The 20,043-nt window shown below is 47.6% G+C and overlaps 2 protein-coding genes across 2 annotated transcripts; both read left to right on the top strand.

Moving 5' to 3' along the window:
- Positions 1-2,762: 2,762 nt before the first annotated feature.
- On the top strand, positions 2,763-12,145 carry LOC131091106 (glutathione S-transferase theta-1). Its single transcript, XM_058036984.1, has 6 exons — positions 2,763-2,910; positions 2,999-3,055; positions 6,107-6,194; positions 7,284-7,434; positions 10,309-10,485; positions 11,461-12,145. Exons 1-6 carry the CDS (start codon positions 2,799-2,801, stop codon positions 11,659-11,661), a joined length of 786 nt encoding a protein of 261 aa, XP_057892967.1. The 5' UTR covers positions 2,763-2,798; the 3' UTR covers positions 11,662-12,145.
- Positions 12,146-14,910: 2,765 nt separating this feature from the next.
- On the top strand, positions 14,911-17,095 carry LOC131091137 (D-dopachrome decarboxylase). Its single transcript, XM_058037031.1, has 3 exons — positions 14,911-15,089; positions 15,163-15,338; positions 16,092-17,095. The coding sequence occupies exons 1-3, from the start codon at positions 14,982-14,984 to the stop codon at positions 16,162-16,164; spliced, it is 357 nt and encodes a 118-aa protein (XP_057893014.1). The 5' UTR covers positions 14,911-14,981; the 3' UTR covers positions 16,165-17,095.
- The last annotated feature ends 2,948 nt before the right edge of the window (positions 17,096-20,043 follow it).

The following is a 20,043-nucleotide window of genomic DNA, read 5'->3' as shown; positions in this document are numbered from 1 at the left end:
AAATATTTCTCACACTTTCTGTTCAAGCACAGGCAGAGCAGAGAAACACTCAAAACCAAGAGTCTGTTTTGTGGGGTGCTAATCCTGACAGCTCTCAAAATGGACTTAAGAGCAGAGCCTTTTGTGCCACACATGTCCCTGCAGAATCTCCAGACAGGGCTGCTCTGCATGCAAACCATTGCACAAGCCAAGGCAAATAAAATGTCTTTTTAAAACTTTTTTTATTTACTATACTTGTAGCACAAAAACTCCACCTCAGAGCCTTGAGCCAATTTTCTGCTTGTTGGAATGAGGCACAAGTTCCTTAAATTGTGCACTCCTGCAAGGAAGGCTGCCTTCAGAACCAAGCTGGGGCTATGTTCAGAGCTGGCTCTCTGGTGCTCCTGCCCTGCTGTTTCACAAAGGATAAGTACACTTGCCTCACTCCAGCCTGGTCATTATGACAGAAAGAGATTTTAAATTGTTTTTCCCATACTTTCTGTGTGCAGTGACCAGTGGCATTTTGAGCCCTTCCATTCCCACAGGACAAAGCACCTCCCTAGAGTAACTCCTTGGATGGCCACAGAGTTATGAAACAGATAAATCTGCCTTGTTCTTTGCTCTAAATCATGGATATAAGGCTGCTCATCCTTGTACTTTGCCTTCTGCTACTCCTCTAGCTCTGTATTTTGTTGCTTTGTGCCATTGGATCTTGCCTGGTTCCAGTTCCTAGATGGAAAGCCCTGGGAGCTGCCTCCCAAAACCCAACAAGTTGTGCAAGAGTTTTGCTTGTTTGGTACAAGGTCTGTTGAGAGAACACTCCCCTTTCACCCTGGAAAGGGAGAGGGATTACACCTCCACTGTCAGCTTAATCGAACGTGGTCCATTCAACTTCCTCAACTCTTGCCAGGGCTATTTGGAAATAAGTGAGAACCTGTGATTCTGGAATAAAATGAAGCTGTAACACACAAAATAGGAGGAATGTTGAAAAACCAGAAAGACGTTGTGAGACTTCTTCTAAATGATTAAGAAATAAACTGCAAAATTTAATGCATTTTTTTCTGTCTTGTTCCTGCTTCCAAAATGCTGACAGAGAAGATAAGAGCACGAAAAATGGTCTTTGAGGTGATGGAGTCAAATGAAAATACAGTGCTAGAAGCACTAGCCTGGAGCCAGGAATAATCAATCAAATGCCCTATAACACAAGCAGATAAAAATACCTCTTTGGTTATGTGGGCTGTGCAGTGCAGTCAGCAAATTGGAGAAAAACTTAAGGAAGGAGCATTTCCAGGAGGCACATGAAAAGATCTTTGAAGTTCAGATAGGACTAATGGACCAAGTGAACCATGAATAAAGGAGCAAAGTGAACCCACACTGCTCATGGTGCTGCACACTGCTGAGATCAACACTCTTCTCAATGATCTCTCAGAGTGTGGGCATGGGAGCACTTTGAAGCTCAAAGACTTCTCTGACTATTTACCTGTGCAGAGCCACTTTCATGCTCCTTTTCCCCACTCCCTTAACATTTCAGATTCCTTTGCACTGAAGGAGTTTGAACTCAAGACTCTATGATCTGTGATCTGCAGCATATCAGTGCTGGGTGCAGGTGCTCGAGAGGCTGAGCTGTGCTGCAGGGGAAGTGAAGGGGGTGCACAGCACCTCTCCCTGCTCTGGCTGAGAAACTGAACAATTCTTACAGTGCTCTTCTAAATCTGAAATTTCTGAACCCCTGGAAATGTTCCAGTTTGTAATTTGTCTAGTCCACAAGCTCACAACTCAAGTACCCAAGCCTTTTCACAAGAACAAGAGCAGCTGATCCTCCAGTTCCCTCTCCCTGAGATTCCCAAAGATCTGTGTGTGCCATACAAGCTCTCTGGCACGACACTGACAGCGAGGTGTCAGCACAGCTGAGGTGGGTTTGACTGGGGGTGACTTTGCCCTGAGTGGTTCAGCTGCTCTATCTCACAGCTCCCAGAGTCCCTGCACTCAGCCAGCTTGTCACCTTCCCGAAGCACACAGCTGGGAAACGCTGTGGGCTCGGTGCAAGTGACAAATACCAGGGAGGGGAAAGTCACTTTGAGTGAGTGTGCAGAGGTAATGTCCACAGAGAAGTCCTCCACACTTCACTGCCGTTCAGATGTCACCTTGCAGCAGAGAATACATGACTAAAGAATTATGTTCTGGACAGAAAGCCCTGCTGAGACCTGGCGGTGCGTGATTAACGCTGCCTTAGAGGACACTGTGCAGGGGCCCTGTCTGCAGCGCGGCACAGCCCTGCAGAACAGTTACAAAACTCTGCATTTACCTTGTGAAAGTCGTAGTGGGATGCTGTGGGTGAGTAACTCCAGAGACCCTGCGGTGCCAGCTAAAGCTGTGAGGGGAGTGACAGCCCCTTCTCTCTCACTGCTTAGTACCAACCTTTGAGGCTGGTAACTGACCGCTACTCGTGTCACTATTCTCGTTACCTTCCCTTCGGAAAATGAATGAACACGCTGCCAGCCACAGCGAGCCAGGGCCGCCCGACACTGTGGAAAGGGGAGCTCTGTCACCCCTGTCCCAGCTCGGGCCGTGCTCCCCGCCCCGGCTGGGCTCTCCCGGGCTCCTCGGCACTCTCCAGGGCTCGTCCCGCCGTCCCCCCTGCACAGACCCCGCTGCTGTGCCCCCGCCCGGCCCGGGCCGGGCCAGCGAGGGAGGGAACGGGGGAGGGCCGGAGGGCACCTCCCGCCCGGCGCGGCTCGGCCCCCGCCGGCCCATGCGGGGCGGCTCCGGGCGCTCGGCGGCAGAGCCGCGGCAGCTCCCGCAGGGCGGGCCGGGTCGGGATGGGGCTGGAGCTGTACCTGGACCTGCTCTCGCAGCCCTGCCGCTCCATCTACATCTTCGCCCGGAGCAACAACATCCCCTTCGAGTTCAAGCACGTGGAGCTGTTCAAAGGTGGGACGGGCGCTGCCCGAGGCGGCGGGGCCGGGGCGGGCGCGGCCCGGCGGGGCGCGGGCTCAGCCGCTCTCTTGGCTCTTGGCAGACTCGGTGCTGGGGAAGAAGCCGGCGGCGGCGAGCGGCGCGGAGCAGCCCCGCGCAGGTGAGGCCGGGGCAGGGCCGGGAGGGTCCCCGCAGACCGAGCGGGCGGGGAGGGAGCGGAGGGGCCCGCAAGCTCCTGGCGCTGTAACGCGATCCCGGCGGGGGCCGCGTTGAGCCCGCCGCCGCTGCGGGGCTTCGCCCTCAGGGCTTTGCCCTCACGGAGCCCGGGCAACCGCTGCGGCGCCGGGCCTTGGGGGTTTGCCCTCACAGGGTTTGCCCTCACGGACCCCACGGAACCGCTGCGGCACCCGGCCTTGGGGGTTTGCCGAGGCTTTGCCCTCACGGAGCCCCTTGGACTCCCGGCCCAGGGGCTGCGCTCGTCCCTCAGGCCGCTGCGAGGGAAGGAGGAGCTCCCCGGGCCAGCCGGGGGATGCTGAACCCCGGCGCTGCCCAGGGGCGTTGGACGCCGTGGTTTGAGCGTGCGGCTCCAGTTCCCAGAGCAGTCCCGCAGCTCTGCTGCATCTATTTTTGTGGCTCTCCAAGGAATGTTCCTCTAGCCATTTCTAGCAAATTAGTCACACTGACAGCCGAGGAGTGCTCTGGGAGTGCTGTGGGTTGCGGCAACTCTGTTCAGGCTCCTCCAGCTGTGTGACTGTTGCCCAGTTAAATGTTGAGTTTCCCTGTAAATTGTTACTTTTGTGCCTAAGGCACAGCATGTTACTTCGAAACCCTTGGCTGAGAGTTATGTGATTGGCAAATAGAGTGGGATTTCCCCCCTTCTATTTCCATAAAATCATCTCCATTGCTCTTTTCACCCACCAATAAACCTCCTCTCTGCACTATGGCTTAGGCTTAAGATTTCCTCATGTTGGCAGCCTGACCTGCTTTTCGACTGGATACTCTGCTTGTTAAAGTTACACCTCAAAGCCCAACAATACGCACGGTGTGTATATCCATATCTATATATCTGTACCTTGAGCATCATCAAGAACTAATTACTCCAGATACAACTGATCTTAAACAGCGCTGTAAGTCAAGCCCACATCACAGCAATGATAAAGATGGAGCACCCAATACCACTGACCAAAATGGCTGGCTCTGCTGGCTGGAAGAGAGGCACAAGCTTAAGTTCTGCTAAACTGCAAATACAAATATTGGTCTCTATTTTCATACAATAAGCAGTAGGTCCCAATGAAGCAGCCTGGAGTTAATGTTCACACCAAGGCATTTACCAGTCCACAGCTCAGTCAGAGTCTCAGCACAGGTCTGTTATGTCTTTCTGCAAACCAAAGTAGCTGATTCCATCCCCAGGCTGTGTCACAGACACTGAGCTACTGTCCAACCTGCTGTAATGACACGGTACGTGGTTTGTCAGGGAACAAATATGCTCAGTATCCCTGCTGGAATTGCAGTATGATGAAAGCTCTCTGAAATCCGATTCAGGCTGCCCTCACCCACTGCTTACTTCTCATGTCCTTGTTTCTTAGTTCCCTGCTGCCCTGGATAATAAACACAGACAGCAGGACAGCCAAACAGCTGGGTCTGACGAGGGACTGCTCATTAGCTGTAAGCATTACTGACTGCAACTTTCTACTGCACTTTTCCAAAGACCAGGTGAACACTAGAGAGCTCACCAGAGCTGGATGTGTGGTGACCACTGGCCTTTGGGGCCATTCTAAAAGCACTAAACAAAGCACCTTCCCTGAGCAACTCCTTGCATGACAGTAGATTTACAAATGTTTGCCTTGATGTTTCTGTGATACAAATCATGGGGGTGAGATATCCTGTACTTTGCCCACTTTTGGACATTTTTTATTTTTACACTCAGTTTTCTCAGTTATTAGGCTTAGCTTGAGGTTTCTGTCAGGCTGTTATTTTTAAGAAGCCCTACCTAGGGTTTCCTGCCTCTCTTGACAGTGTTGCCAGGTTCTGCTGTGCAGATGGAACCTCTTACCCAGCTATTCACATAAATACCATATATACCCATATTCACAGCAGGCAGCCAGAGACTTTTCCTAATGAAAGGGAAAATGTGGGTTTGAATCCCTTCAAATAGCACAAGAGTGTAAACCTTAGTCTCTGATGAATCTACTGACACTGGAATTTAAAAAAACCCACTTCTCCAAGAAGAAATAAAGTAGAGGCTAGTCAGCTGGAAAGGAGAACAAGTGGTAATGTATGCTCTGCTTGATTTAACTCATTATGTGAAATCAATACAAGGGGAAGCAGTAATGCAGCAACCTGCCTTCTCCCAGCCCTTCCCAAACCAGCTGCAAATCAACTTGTTTGTCCAGAGGCTGGTTTTATTTCCTACTGCACATTTGCCCAGTAATGTAGACACTGCCACTGCTTCCTCAATGGGCACAAATAGTTCTTAGAGCTGGAGGTCACTATAAGTTAATGATCCTTTTTCTTGTCTTTTTTTGAACAAAGGGAGTTTTGTACAGGACCTCCTGCTGGTCATGCTGATTTTATCAGGATTTGCACTTTAATTGTCATGTCCTGTCAGGAGAACCTCAAACAAGCAAAGCAAACAAATTCCTCACAGCTTTTCTTACTCAGGTGTTCCTGGGCTGTTGTGCAACTCCCTGGCATTTAACTGCAGGCTGGCAAGTCCGGTGCCAGCAGTGGGAAACTGAAAGCCTGATTAGATAGTCAGCTGTTAATTCCTCCAAAGGGACTGTGGAGTTTCAATTCTTAGGGAATGGTGTATTCCTCCTGTGTTTTCCTGTTAGCAGTAGGTTGATGTGCAGAGCCAGGAGTGACACAGAGCAGTGCAGGGTTGAGTGTTTGAGCTTCCCTGCCCCAGCCAATGTCCACTCTCTCAGTAAGTTCTGCAAATATCCTGGTATACCTGGATCAAGCAAGAGAAGTGCTGTTAGAAGTATAAAAATATCCACTGCTCCATGCCACGTGGCCAGCCTGAGCCTGCTGCCTCTGCAGGCAGCTCTCACACTGACTCTGCCATTTCATTACCTTTCCTTTGTGAGCCATGACCCTATTGGGAAAACCTCACACAGTTCACTGATCATGCAGCTGGCTGCAGGTATTTCATTTATTATGCACTGGCAGATACACTTCTGACCTCAGGTTTGTCTGTTCATGTTCTTAGGATCATCAAACAGTGAAGGTGCAGGCAAAGTCAGCCTCTTGAAGAAAGTGCCAGCACTGAAGGACGGAGACTTCACCCTTGCAGAATGGTAAGAGCTCAGTCCTTAGATCTCCTTGGGTACCACAGTCTGTGCTGCATTCAGAAGATGTCATTCCCATGGAATAATTAAGGATCACAGAATATATGAACGTGCTGGTTATTTTTAATAGTATAACCTCATTTGATCTCTTTCCATTTTCCGTTTGAATTGTCTTTCAGAATGTAAACAACTCAGCTGACTTAGCTTCCTCATCTCACCCTAAATGTACTTACCTCAAAATGGGATTATAAACATTTCTGGGAGATGTTTAAAGCTTATAAAAATCCCTTTCACCCTGGGAAAAGAAATCCCTTTTACTCTAGGAAAGAATTCTGTTTATCTGAATTAGTCATAAAGGCTGAGAGAACATCTACACAGATAAAATTTAGGCTTTACATTAAAAGATTAATATGGAGACTGGTAATGATGTAATAATACTGAAACAATTGAACTATAGCAGTATCAGCATGGCAGGGCTGTCTGCATTTTCTTCCATTTTGTCAGCACATTTTCTGTGGCTTTTTTTTTTTGTAGTAATAGCCTAAGTATTGTTGCAAATGACTAAGATATTTTTCCATCTGACTTCTGCCAGTTAGTGAAAGTATAAACATCTGGACAAACACAAAAAAAGATTCTGTAGGGTTTCCTTGCTGAGACTTCCACTGACTTCAGTGGAAGCTGCATGCTGGAGACAGACCTGATGAAAAGGCAGCAATAGCCCACAGAGAGTTTCATTTATTGCCCAGGTGTCAGAGAGATGGGTCAGAACAGGCAAGGAGCAAGTGGAGTTACCATCACTGATAGAGGATCATGGAGGTTTATTGTTTGTTTAGCCCAGTGTGTTTACCCCCAGTACTGTCCAGCAGCGCTGTGATTTTCCAGCAGGTTAAAGTTTTCATGGAAGCTGAGGTGATTAAAGGCCACTGATGTCAACATGAATTAGATGCCTTTATATGGTCCCTAGACTCTGCTGGAAATCCTGATCTGCATGTTTTTTAGTGGAAGCAGCAAGCTGAGAAGGAGCAGGAGGGGGAGCTTAGGCAAGAGCATTGTGCCCTTAACTGCCTGCCCTTTCCTTGTCCCCTGCTGTGTGAGCAGCACTGCCATCCTGCTGTACCTGAGCCGCAAGTACAACACTCCCGACCACTGGTACCCCTCAGACATCCAGCAGAGGGCCCGTGTGGATGAGTACCTGTCCTGGCACCACACCAACATCAGGGCCAATGCTCCTAAAACCATGTGGATCAAGGTGAGGAGACTGAATGTGAAAATGTGGGTGAAGTGGTGTTGGTTTGTGAGAGTACTGAGCACCTTAACAGCCCCAGTTCAGAGACTGTTGTGATGAAACAACAAACCTGGGCCATTCCTAGCTGGAAGGTGTAAGAATCCGCGTCTGGGCTGTTCAGGTCCTATGGAGCCCAGCACACACAGGACAAAGGCAAAAGACAAGAAGTGCTCTTCTCCACGTGGGGAACACAAGCCCTGTGAGGAGTGTTTGAAGGAGCTGGGGCTGTTTAGCCTGAAGAAGAGGAGGCTCAGAGGTGACCTCATTGCTCTCTACACCTTCCTGAAGGGAGGCTGCAGACAGATGGGGTTGGTCTCTGACAGAACCAGAGGACACAGCCTCAAGCTACATCAGGGAAGGTGTAGGTTGGATATTAAGAAGAAATTTTTCACCAAAGAATAATAAAGTACTGGAATGCTCTTCCCAGGGAGGTGGTAGAACCACCACCTCTGGATGTGTTTAAAAAAAGACTGGACATGGCACTTGGTGCTACAGTCTGGTTGAGGTGTTAGGGCATAGGTTGGACTTGATGATCTTAGAGGTCTCTTCCAGCCTCATTATTCTGTGATTCTGTAAATTTATTTCCTTGATAGGAGACACCAGATCATCCAGGTGACCCCGCAGATGGAAAAGAGGGCATTGTCTTCTCCCAGGGGGAATGTGAGCAGAGAGGAAGGGGGCAACAGCCAGTGGGATACAGCTGAGGAGGGGTAAACCAGGGAGAGAGCACCAACACTGACAGGAGGAAAGGGGAAAACCATGTGGTGATAGGATACAAATCATGCGAACAGTTCAAATTACCAAACACCCAGTGCAAATAACTAAATAACTATTTAGTGCAATGCAGCAGAAAGGAGCAGTTCCAAACTGATCAACATCAGGATCTGGCAAAAGCAGATTTGGCCATTCTGGTTTTTCCCTGAAAGAAGGGCTGGTACAGAAGGTCTCAAACCCAGCAGACTTTAATTGCCTGGATTTGTGAGTGAATATGTAACAGAGTTAGTGTTACTTCCAAGGGCCTCCCTCTCCCTGCACAGCTGTGCAGAGTGTGCACACAGGCAGAGTTTGGCCTTGGTGAACATTTGTTTTGTTGCTGGAAGCAGAAAGACTTGCATTCTTCATACAAGATCCTGCAGCCTCCTGAGGGTGGAAATCCAGAAGGAGTCTCCTGATTCCAGCACACTTATGTGCTTCTCTGAAATAGGCTCAGGGACAGAGAGCAGAGACACACTGAGAGGCAGATTTTCTTTACTCAGTGTAGCCAAACCAATTAACATTTAGGCAAAATTACCTGATTCAGCCTGAGTCAGAAAATCATTTAGTATCAGATGATTTTGCTGGACACATATTTCCAGCCAACTCACCAGAATTAATGCAGCTATCCCTAGAGAGAGCTAGGTGCAAGTATAGTTCTGCGAGGACAGCTGGCATGGAATTTCACATGAAATCAGAATTGCTAGTAAAGAGGTAACTTCACTGCTCCCTTGTAAATTTGCCCTTGTTTGTGCCTAACAAAGCATATCAGGACTCATTTATCTTCTTGAATTTATTGGTATTTGATTTTTTTGGCTAGAGAGTACAGAGAAGCAATTCAAATATGAGGCAGATTCATACAAGAAGCAGTTTCTTCCAGCCTCTGCAGGCTGTCACTGCAGTGCTCCAAGGGAAAGAAATCCAACTAATTGCTGGTGATTAGATAGCCCAGATGCAGAAAAGGTCCCCAGAATAACTGAAAATATGGAAACATATAAAGGCACATTGTAAGAGAAGCATATTAACTAGAAATGGGAGAAGATAGCCCTGAGATAAGGAGAAGGAAGAAGAGCTGTTTCAAACAATTTTACCCAAAGATCCCAACTTGCATTATTGGAATCACTTAGGAAGAAAACTGGCCATGAATTTTCTGATGAAATGGATTCCACATGTATTTGGCCAAAATCCTGGCTTGGATTAAGCAATCCCAACTTGAATTGTTGAATACACTAGCAGTAAGTAGAAATTCAGTTCACTTGCACTGATTGAAATTTGTGTTCATAACTTTGATTCTCTAAACAAACTGGACTTCTGTAGCTGTGGAAGGTGAAGGCAGCACAGCTGAGAAACACTGGGGGCTCCAGTGGTGCATACACCTCTGTGACTGGTGAAAAATATTGTAGAAAGGCAACCACCCCCTGTGCCAGCAGGTCTGTGCAGACACAAGGACTGCACTTCTGTGATTGCTCCACCAAAATTTCTACTGGTTTAAAGAGTGATGCTTTAAGCCTCTGAAAGGTTTGTGTAAAAATGGTGTTGACCACTTCCAGCCCTGGTGGCTGCTGTCGCACAGAGGAAGCCATTTCTGTCTCTCCAGCCAGTGTTGATAAATTCTAGTCCTTCCAATGCTCCTGCCACAGGCACCACCCTTCCCTCCTCTCCATCACCCTGCAGGACAGGCAGTGCCTGCAGCACCCAGTTCCACAGCAGGGTGGCTGCTGGGCAGCTGCTGGTGACACAGAGCATCTAACAGGGGTGACTGTGGCAGATTTGTCTTCCCTGGAGCTGTTGCCCATTTTTCTTTTGTAGCCCAGCAGGTTGGAGTGGGAGGGCACAGCTGCCAGGCACAAAATGACGTGAGGATCCTTGATTTTGTTCCTCACATTGCTGCTGATTAGCTGAGGTGACTGCTGTGGCAGGTCACACTTAGGACTGCTGGTGTGCTCTCTGTCCAGGAGCTCTGTGGAGCTCTGCCATCCCCTTCTGTGGCTTTATTGCAGGGTTCTGATGATCCTGGGATGTAACTTCAATTACTACTACCAGAGAAGATGGTCATGTGTGCTGCTGTGTCCCTTCTCTCCTCAGGTGCTGATTCCCCTCTTCACAGGGCAGCCCCTGCCCTCGGAGAAGCTCCAGGAGGTTATGGAGGGGCTCTCCACTTCCCTGAAGCAATTTGAGGAGAGGTTTCTGCAGGACAAGGCTTTTATCATTGGCAGTGAGATCTCCCTGGCAGATCTTGTGGCCATTGTGGAACTGATGCAAGTGAGTGCCTGGAGCATGGTGAGGAAGCTCAGCACAAGGAAAACAGATGCTGCTGAGCAGGGAGGGGGCAGCATGTGGGAACTCTTCACAACAGGAGGAGTCAGGGCATATTTTGGCAGAACTGGCCTAAGACAATGGGGAGAATGTGGGAGTGGGTTCAGAACAGCAATGAAAATCAAAAAAAAGAGCTGGCTGCAACCGAGTCTCTTTTGTTTCTCATCTGTAGCAATAACCTTTTCTTCATTTTTTATCATGACTTTCTTTTGAACCTCCAGAGAAGGAGGTAATATATATAAATGAAAAGCAATAGCAGACAGGTCTGATGAAATGAGACAACCATATAGGAATATTTCTATCATTCAAGAATATAATACTTGCCCATGCCTTGTCTGGAAGATGAAATAATTAATCTCAGAGGCATTTAAATTAAGTTTGTTGCAAACTGATTTTTCCCTGCCAGGCCACCAGGGCCTGGGTCCTGCAGCCCAGCAGTGATTTCTTTCTCCCAGTTCAGTGTCCAAGGGACTGAAATCCAGCAGTTCTGCTTTTTTGCAGTGTGTTCCAGAGAGTGGCACAGGCAGAAAGGGGGTAGATGATGTTAGTTAGGACACTGGTTCAGTTAAACACATTTTGTGCTGGGGGTTGCTGTATAATCCTCTCTACTGCAAACTGAGCAGTGGTCCCTGGAACTGCCAGCCAACATCTTCAGTGTCATGGCTGAAAATCACTCACAGAATGTGCACATCTATGCTGCCCTAATCAGCTATTCCAGCACCCTGAGTTGTAAATGCCCTTTAAAATCCAGCTTAGCTTTTGTGTCCCCCAGACAGGTACCAGAGATTTCCCTTTTTCCTACTGCTCCTCCATGAGCTGTTCCCTTCTCCCCTTTACCTGCAAGCATCCTGTGAGTGCCTGCTGTCTCAGCTCAGAGGTGGCTGCCCCAAGCCTCACTGTTGCTCTCTCCCCTCTCTGCAGCCTGTTGGAGTTGGGTGTGACATCTTTGAAGACAGACCCAGGCTGAGGGAGTGGCGCAGGCGGGTGGAGGATGCTGTGGGCAAAGAGCTTTTTTTCCAAGCCCACGAGATGATCCTCAATATCAAAGAACTGAGCAATATTCAAATTGATCCACAGCTGAAAGAGCAACTGGCACCTGTGTTGATGAAGATGTTGAAATGAAGTAACCTATCTTAGCATTTTTCCTGCCTTTTTTTTTTCCTTTTTAACTACTCTGACATCCAGTTCTCCATGTAACTGGAAAGAGCACTGTAATTCTAACACAGAAATTGCAGAGTGGGCCAGGTCTTTCTTGTATCTATGGGGGGGAAGTTGGGGAATGTTTAGGACCTAAAACATTAAATTTATACAGAAGGCTAAGGCCCTACAGGTCACTTAACGTGCCTCTGAATTTTATTTCAGTGTCAGTCTTCTCAGAGATGGTAGGGACAAGAATGGTATTTCCTGACAGAATTCTAGCCAGCCTACAAACTGGGAATGTTAAAGAAGTGAATTAGGATGAGGATCATTGTTTCTAATTTTAACATTTGTAATGCAAAGTGTGCCTGATCCTCATCTTCCCAGCATGTCTGTACAGACAAGTAGAGCACAAAACTACTTCACAAACTGAAAAAAAAAAATAAAATAAAAGTTTCTTATTGAGGCATCTTGCTTGGCTCTCCATGTACATTCCACACTCCTTTTTCCCTTGAAGTTCCTTTGAGAAGTTTCTTTGTATTTCTACAATGGTGAATCTTTATAATTCTTCAGTTCAACTGCTGCTTTGGATTTCTGAAAGCCTGGCCTCTCTTGGTGCTCTGTCTACCAGTACATGTGTGGCAGCAGCTGTTCTTGGAGATTCCTGCTGCTGGTGGCCACAGCCTTGGATTACCTAAAAACCCATGTTAAAGTTATATAGGGAGTACCCTGAAAGGATGCATTCACAGTGTTTGCATGAAAGAGAATATAACAGTACACAAATTGGGGTTTTTTTCTGTGGTTATACTGTAACAGCACATTTCTCCTAGGAAATGCAGAAAGGGAACAAATGCAGACATGCTCTTCTGAGACTGTTTTGGATGGAAGTTCACCAAGTAAGTCATCCAGTGTAGCTGAAGTAATAAGAGATTTTGTGGCGTTGAGCAACACATGCATCACAATAAAAGGGCAAAGAGTTGTTTTGGAGCTTTTGGGCTCTTTTTCTTGGCTGTTAGTTTCTGCTCAAACACAAAATCCTTTTGTATTGCAGCACAATTTATGAGATAAATCTGAGCAAATCCAACAATTTCCAGTTTATTCAGTTGAAAACAACAAATTGTAAAGGATGCAGAAATTGGTGGAAGATATATCTGTATGTTTCCATTCATAAGTAGTGTTGCCCTTACCCTAAAATCCTTGCCAAAAAATTCTTTCTATAAAGACTAAAACAAAATAAGTAATGAAATTCAGGAATTGCTTCCTTCACTAATCAAATAACTGTTTGGATTTTTTCCCTCTAGTGCTACCATGTCTTGGCTAGTGACATCTTTTGCTGGCAAGTTCTAAAAAACCTGTTGTTTTCTCACGGTGTTTATCACCAAGGTTTCAGTTCTAGGTACTACTCTGTCCTAGAAATCTTTGCCCAGCCTTCTTCCACGCTGTTTTTTGCACATAACTCCTTGTGCCAGTATTGTCCTCACTAGCAGCAGTGAAGGCCAAGCAATTCCCTGAGTGAAAAAAAAAAAAAAAAAAAAAAAAAAAATTAGCAATTTCATCAGTTTTCATTAGCGTTCTCTAGAATTGTAGAAAACCAGGATGTCACATTACACAAGGCAAATTTTCCCAACAGTTTTGTGCCTTAAATGATGACCTTTTAGTATAGCTGGCTCATAACCATTTGTTGTAAAGGAGCTCATGGAACCTCACTGGACAGTAGCTCAGCTTCTGGTCTCTAGTTTGGACACCTGTGATCTGCAGATTAGACTGACCCTGTGAGCCAGCATGCCAAGGTCACTTACCAGCTTGAGAGTTCAAAGTCCTGGTTGCTCAAAGTCCATGTAATTAATACATGTTAGATAAAGCAGTAAAGCTCTCTGCTTGCTTTTTAATTTCAATTTGTTGGTTGTTAAGAGAAATTACCATTCTCAGCCCTCCCTGCACAGAGGTGTCTTGTAGTGACCTGAAATGTTTTTTCTCTCTCCGTGAGGGCTGTCACAAACTCATTCTACCCATCCATTAGTGAGATGTGATGGTTTTGGTTGTAGTAAAGACTCCATCATATCAGAAGGCTAATTTATTACTTTATTATACTATGTTATTCTATTCTATATTACACTATATTACATTATATCTAAATTGAATCTGCCAAGCACTCCACTGCACAGGATCTTGTGACTGTCAGCCAACAGTCCTGACACACACACACAGCTGGCCCTGATAGGCAAAGGAAACAAAACTCCATCACTCTGGGTAAACAATCTCCATATTGCATTTTACTTTTGCACAAACACAGGCTCAGCAAATGAGATAAGAATTGTTTTTTCTTTCTGTGAAAAATGCCAATCACTTGTTTTTAAAATTTTAAAAGCTTAATAGTAATAACATGGTTATAAAAATAGTAATACAATAGAGTAATAATAATTTGGACAATTTGCATTAGGACAATATGAGACAATAGAGACAAAGAGTTACAGACAGTCCGGGTACCTTTTCTGGGCAGCATAAGCCCGAAAAAGGACCCCCCATTAACAAAGGATTAACCCTTAAAAGCAACAGCCTGTTGCATATTCATACACCTCATACATGATGCATAATTCCATTCAAACACAGGATTCTGTGTGGTCAGTGTTGGCTTCTTCCTTCTAATCCTAACAGCGCCTTCAAGGAGGGAAGAAGTTCGTTTCTTCTGATAAGAGAGCAATAAATTCTTTTTCTCTGAAAGATTTAGGTGTCCTGGGGCTGCTATCTGGTGTGAGTGCCTCATTCCTTTCTTAAAAAACATCCCACTAACATAGTTCTTATTTTAACTACAAAAGTTATCTTTTAACTACAAGACTACATTTATCATATTATTAAAATGTTAATACAGCACTACTAATCAATACATCAAAATACATATGGTAAATATCTGCGTAGAGCCATATAATACGCACTTCTCACACTTTCTCTGAGGCTCAGAGAATGTGAATCCCAGAAATATTCTTGGGAAGTTGTGCCTCGCTTTTCTCTGTGAGGAGAAATGGGGGTACGTTTGGTCTCACAAATGAGGGTGGGTCCCGCAGGCCCGGCGGAGTGACCGGCCCGGGGCTGGCCCGGAGCGAGGGGCTCGGGCAGGGCCGGGCGCGCTCCGCGGCTGCTGCGGGCGGTGCCGGGGCTGAGCCCGCCCCGCTCGGCTGCGCTGACGGGGCGGCTCCGGGGGCGGGACACGGGCCGGGCCGGGGCAGAGGCGGCTCCGCGGGCGGGACACGGGCCGGGCCGGGGCAGAGGCGGTGCAGGCCGCGGGCAGCCGGAGCAGTAGCAGCGCCATGCCGTTCGTGGAGCTGGACACCAGCCTGCCGGCCGAGCGGCTGCCGCCGGGGCTGGCGCAGACCCTGTGCGCCGCCACCGCGGAGATCCTGGGCAAACCGGCGGAGGTGAGCGGGGCCGGGGCCGGGGGCGGCGGGGCTGACGGTGGCTAACCGTGACTAACCGTGTGTGTCCCGGCAGCGGGTGAACGTGACGGTGCGGAGCGGGCTGGCCATGGTGCTGTCGGGCTCGGCCGAGCCCTGTGCCCAGCTGGCGGTGTCGTCCATCGGCGTGGTGGGCACGGCGGAGCAGAACAAGGCGCACAGCGCCCGCTTCTTCGATGTCCTGACGGCGCAGCTGGGCCTGGGCCCCGACCGGTGAGTGCGGCCCGGCGGGGGCTCAGCCCGAGGGCAGCGAGAGCGTCCTCGTCGGGCCTACGGGTCTGTGGGGTCCAGGGACGTGGAACACGACAAAGGGGATGTTCAGAGCAGTGGAGATAGTGGCAGTTCCCGTGTCCTCCAGGAGACTAAGTTGTGATACAGATCCAAGACAAGATTTCTAACAAACACTAAGTGCTTGTGGATGCTGAATCCCAGACGTGTTTTGGAGCCAGATAAAACCACACCCTGGTGTGCACTCGTTGAACAGTCTGGGCACTACTGTTCTCTGGAGATCAGTAGTTACAGTTGGTGAAACTGGTGCAAAACCCCACTGGAATTGGTAAAGCTTCATCCTGCCAGGGCATCACCTGCCAAGTGCTGGAACAAGGCTGTTCCTGAAGGTCAGCCAGGTCCATCTCTGCTTGTCTTACCCATCTCCCCAAAGGAGAGGGATAATAGTACTTCCCTGCCTCTGGGGTGCTGTCAGGATAAATCCCTGGCAAGATTATGCACTATGTGGCCCCTTCTAAAATGGACAAGTATCACATTTAAATTGCTTTTGTTTGTGTGGGTGAAGTCTGTTTGTACCCTGACCCATACACAGCTTACGTTTCCTGCTGTTAAATGAACAACCTGAACTGTAAGACAGACCCTAGTGCAGATTTTCTACTATGTTACAAACTGAGCAGCAATAATGTTTAATTGTAAAATAATGTTACCTGTCCACATTTTTGCTCTTTTACCCGAAAGGATTGTCATCCGCTTTTACCCTCTGGAGCCCTGGCAGATTGGCAAGAACAGGACAGTCATGACATTCCTGTGATCCTTGGAGCAGCTGCTGGAGCAAAGCCAGGGTGAAGGGCGACCCAGAGATGATCAGCTCTGTCTGTCTGTCTGCTTGTTTCCTCTTGTGATCCAATCTGTGTAGCTCGATTCACTTTTGTATTTGCGTCCTGTACACACAAAGTTCAAGACTGAGGTAATCAGCTGATTTTACTGAAATAGTTCAAAGTCTTTGTTTCAAGTTCAGGCCTAGACAAAGCTGCTTGTAGCAGTAAAAAGTTTAATTCTAGAACATTTGGCTTTACTCAGGACCAGAGAGGTTCTGAGGTTTATCTAGTTTTTCTTATAATTTGCAAGGCAGAAAAAATCCTTTTTTCTGTTTCTGTGTGGCAGCAGAAGAGTCTCAGGCCAGTGAAGATGACCTGGAAGTCAAATTCTTTTCTTTTTTCAGGCTCCCCTGAAAGCCCTTTCTGGAAAGAGGGGTGATTATTGGGAGAGAAGTTTAGGCATTGAAGACTCATATCAGATCTTGTGCTCTGTGCTCTGCTCTTGCCTCCTCCTGTGACTGCTCCCACAAATTGTCCTGTTCACAAAGTTTCCAGGGCTCAATGTCTGTCTGCTGATGGCAGTGGCTGGAGGAGAGAGTTACTGCTGAATACCTGAACTGTGCCACCAGAAAATATTTTGAAGTTTCTGCTACTGCCAGCTTTAATTCCTGTTATTCACTGCTTGTCCAAAGTCCTTTTCCTTGCTGTTATGGGGAGTTCTGGGATGATAACAGCATCTCATTGTGATCTGTGGCTGATGTTTCTGGCTCACTTTCCCTGCAGAGAAGTGTTTTGGGTTTTTAGGACCCATATACTCCCTCACTTTAGATTACACATTATAACATATAGGGCATTTCATTATAACAAAAGCAGGGTACTTTTTGTGTACAATGTTGCCTCTGCCTTCTGCTGCTAATAAAATTATCAGTTCCCTTTCTCTTTGTGACTTGGTCAGGGAGCTCAGGGCACATCCCAGACATGGGAGTGCAAGAGAACACAAGAATGAAGGGGGCTTCTGTGCTCCTTCATCATTCCAAAGGGAGTTTTATTTGTTTATGGCCTGAGGTATCTTCTAATTACCATTTAAAAATTGTTTGTTCCCTGTACACCATAAATAACTTCTATGTTTGACAGATCTGATGGGAATACGATACCAAACACAAATTTGTGTATCAGGCTGGGGGGCTGCACCTTGTCTGGTTGATAAACTGTCACAAACCTTCTTTTGATAAGTGTCAGTTTGCTGGCTCACAGCACTGGGGATTTGTAGGTGTTAGTGCTTGCAGACTGACATTGTGCCTGCCCAAGTCTCTCCACTTTCTCAGGAGGTTTTTCAGTCTAAAGTTGTTGAAACTCAGGCAATAACCAGGTAGGTGACCTGAGTCTGAGAACTGACTCAGAAGTACAGGGTTGCAGAGAAGGGGGTGCACAGCCTGGCTTTGCACCAGCTTGAGCTGAATATTCCAAAATGCAGAAAATGTTCTCACTTTAATTCTGATCTGCAGATGGTTCATTTCCTGGAGGTCCTTCTGCCTCCTGAAGTAACAACCACAGTCCCTTGCCAAAGCCTTTGTTTCCTTCAGAGAAACCTTGCTCAGCCCTGGGCCCCAGTTCTCTTGGTTTTGGGCCATGTTGCCCAGCCTGGGGACTTCTGCAGGCTCTGCTTTCCTCACCCTTGGCTGCTCCCAGTGTGGGCTTGTGCCTGGGAACAGCTTCCCCAGGACTGCAGAGTTGAGCAAGAAGATGTAGGAAAGTTCATGTTACTCTGAAGAAATGGCCTATTTTTTACTTCACTGAGCTAACGTTGGAGTAGGTTTGGCAGTACTTTGGGACTTGAGAAGGATAACCCCCCTACAAAGGGGTTATGCAGGCCCCTGGAACCCCCCCAGGGCATGAACAAATCAACCAGAAAAGCAGGAAACGTTTTTCAGTCCTCAGGTTGGAGAAATCAAATACACCACCCCTATCTATGGCTCAGCAATGACATCATAAAATCCCTTTCCCTTGCATGCAGCTGGTCCCTGTTCCAAGGGCTGCAGCCTGCCTGACACCTGGAGTTAGCAGCTCCCACCTATGGTTGATCTTTTACTGTTGTAACTTCCCAGGCTCAACCTCCTAAGGTTAACAAATATTTCTGCTCCCCAAATATGTTCAAACTGGAAGGCAATGCCCTGATTTTGATCACTGAGTAACCATTTCCTAGCCCCAGACCTTTGGACTTTGGACAATCTGTCTGTGTGTTTACACTGGAGAGGAGCAGTGAGGCCCTGGGGATGATGCAGGGCACCACTGACAGGGAAGTGCTGCAGGGTTGTGAGAGCTTTGTGAGTTACTCTGCAGACACAGCAGTGATGCTGCTGCTCACAACCACCCTGTGCTTGGTGTGCCATGGTGGAAAGCAGGGCATTAACACAGCTGCTCCATTTGAGGTGAGGAGGGCTGTTCCTCATGGTGCTCAGGGGTGATTCAGTGCAGTGCTTGAGCACCAGCTCACCTTCATCAGTGAGTGAGATGTGTTGGAGCAGCAGGAGTATTGAAAGGTGAGGTTCTGCCCCACAGCTGGGGCCTTGCCAGCCTGTCTGGGCTGTGCTGGGGTCTCTGTGGGGCTGAGGATGGCACATCTCTATCTCTGACACTGCTGTCTGACTGTGATGGTGTTCACAGGGGTCTGAGGGAAGAGACGAGGATCTGACTCCATGTTTCAGAAGGCTTGATTTATTATTTTATGATATATATTATATTAAAACTATACTAAAAGAATAGAAGAAAGGATTTCATCAGAAGGCTGGCTAAGAATAGAAAAAGAAAGAAGAATGATAACAGGCTCATGGCTCAGACTCTCTGCCCAAGCCAGCTGACTGTGATTGGCCATTAATTAGAAACCAACATGAGACCAATCACAGATGCACCTGTTGCATTCCACAGCAGCAGATAACCATTGTTTACATTTTGTTCCTGAGGGCTCCCAGCTTCTCAGGAGGAAAAATCCTAAGGAAAGGATTTTTCATAAGAGATGTCTGTGACATCTGACCACCTTACACCTTATTTATAAAGTCATTTCCACACAGAGCTGTCTCAGTGCTGCTGGGCTCCACTTCCCTCAGGGGCACACAGTGTGTTCCCATCTCCAGCTGGCTCCATGGCTTTAGGGAAACTCTGTGGCCTTGGGCTGATTTCCAGCCCCCTGGGCAGGGCATCCACACACATTCAGGGTTTTGCTCACATCCCACACCAGCTGCATCTGAAGCTCCTGGGGCAGAATAACATCTGCCCTTCCTGTCACCTGCTGAATAGGAGCAATCTTTAGAGCTCTTCATTTCTGAAGCTGGAATCCAAATTTTGCAGATGGCCTGCAAAAAGAGGGTGGCAGGGCTTTACTTTGTGAAGGAAAGCAGCTCTGCCCAGCATTGTGCAGGTGTCTGAGGGTTGAAAAGGCAATCCTTTCTGTCCTTGCACCATTCTTCTGTGAGAAATCCCCAGATAGAATCAGTTTGGAAGATCAGCTCCACAGTTTGGAGTTGGACTGCTGAAAGACAGTGACAGTGCCTTTCCTTGGCAAGGAATGCTCATGGTCCCAGTGTTGATGGGTCAGACAAGACTGTCCAGGGGTACAGGAACACCATTCTGTCCTGACAGCTTTTGAGTGGGATCAGTCCTTGGATGTATTAATCCTTGGAGGTGGTATCCAAATTTCAGTGGAGGATCCCTGAAAGGGAATGGTGACACTTTTCCACAGGAAAGAAAACAGCTGGCCCCAGTGTTTCAGGAGCAGATGCCAGGCTGCCCAGGGGAGGTGAGGCCAGGAGCACTTTGCTGTCCTGGTACTTTGGTGTTGATGCAATGAATCTTAAGCTGTGCCAGGGGAAGTTTAG

Source organism: Melospiza georgiana, chromosome 18, assembly GCF_028018845.1.
Source record: "Melospiza georgiana isolate bMelGeo1 chromosome 18, bMelGeo1.pri, whole genome shotgun sequence".
NCBI classification, from domain to species: domain Eukaryota; kingdom Metazoa; phylum Chordata; class Aves; order Passeriformes; family Passerellidae; genus Melospiza; species Melospiza georgiana.
Note: the sequence above shows the minus strand (reverse complement) of the source record. Positions and strands in the feature narration are given on the sequence as shown.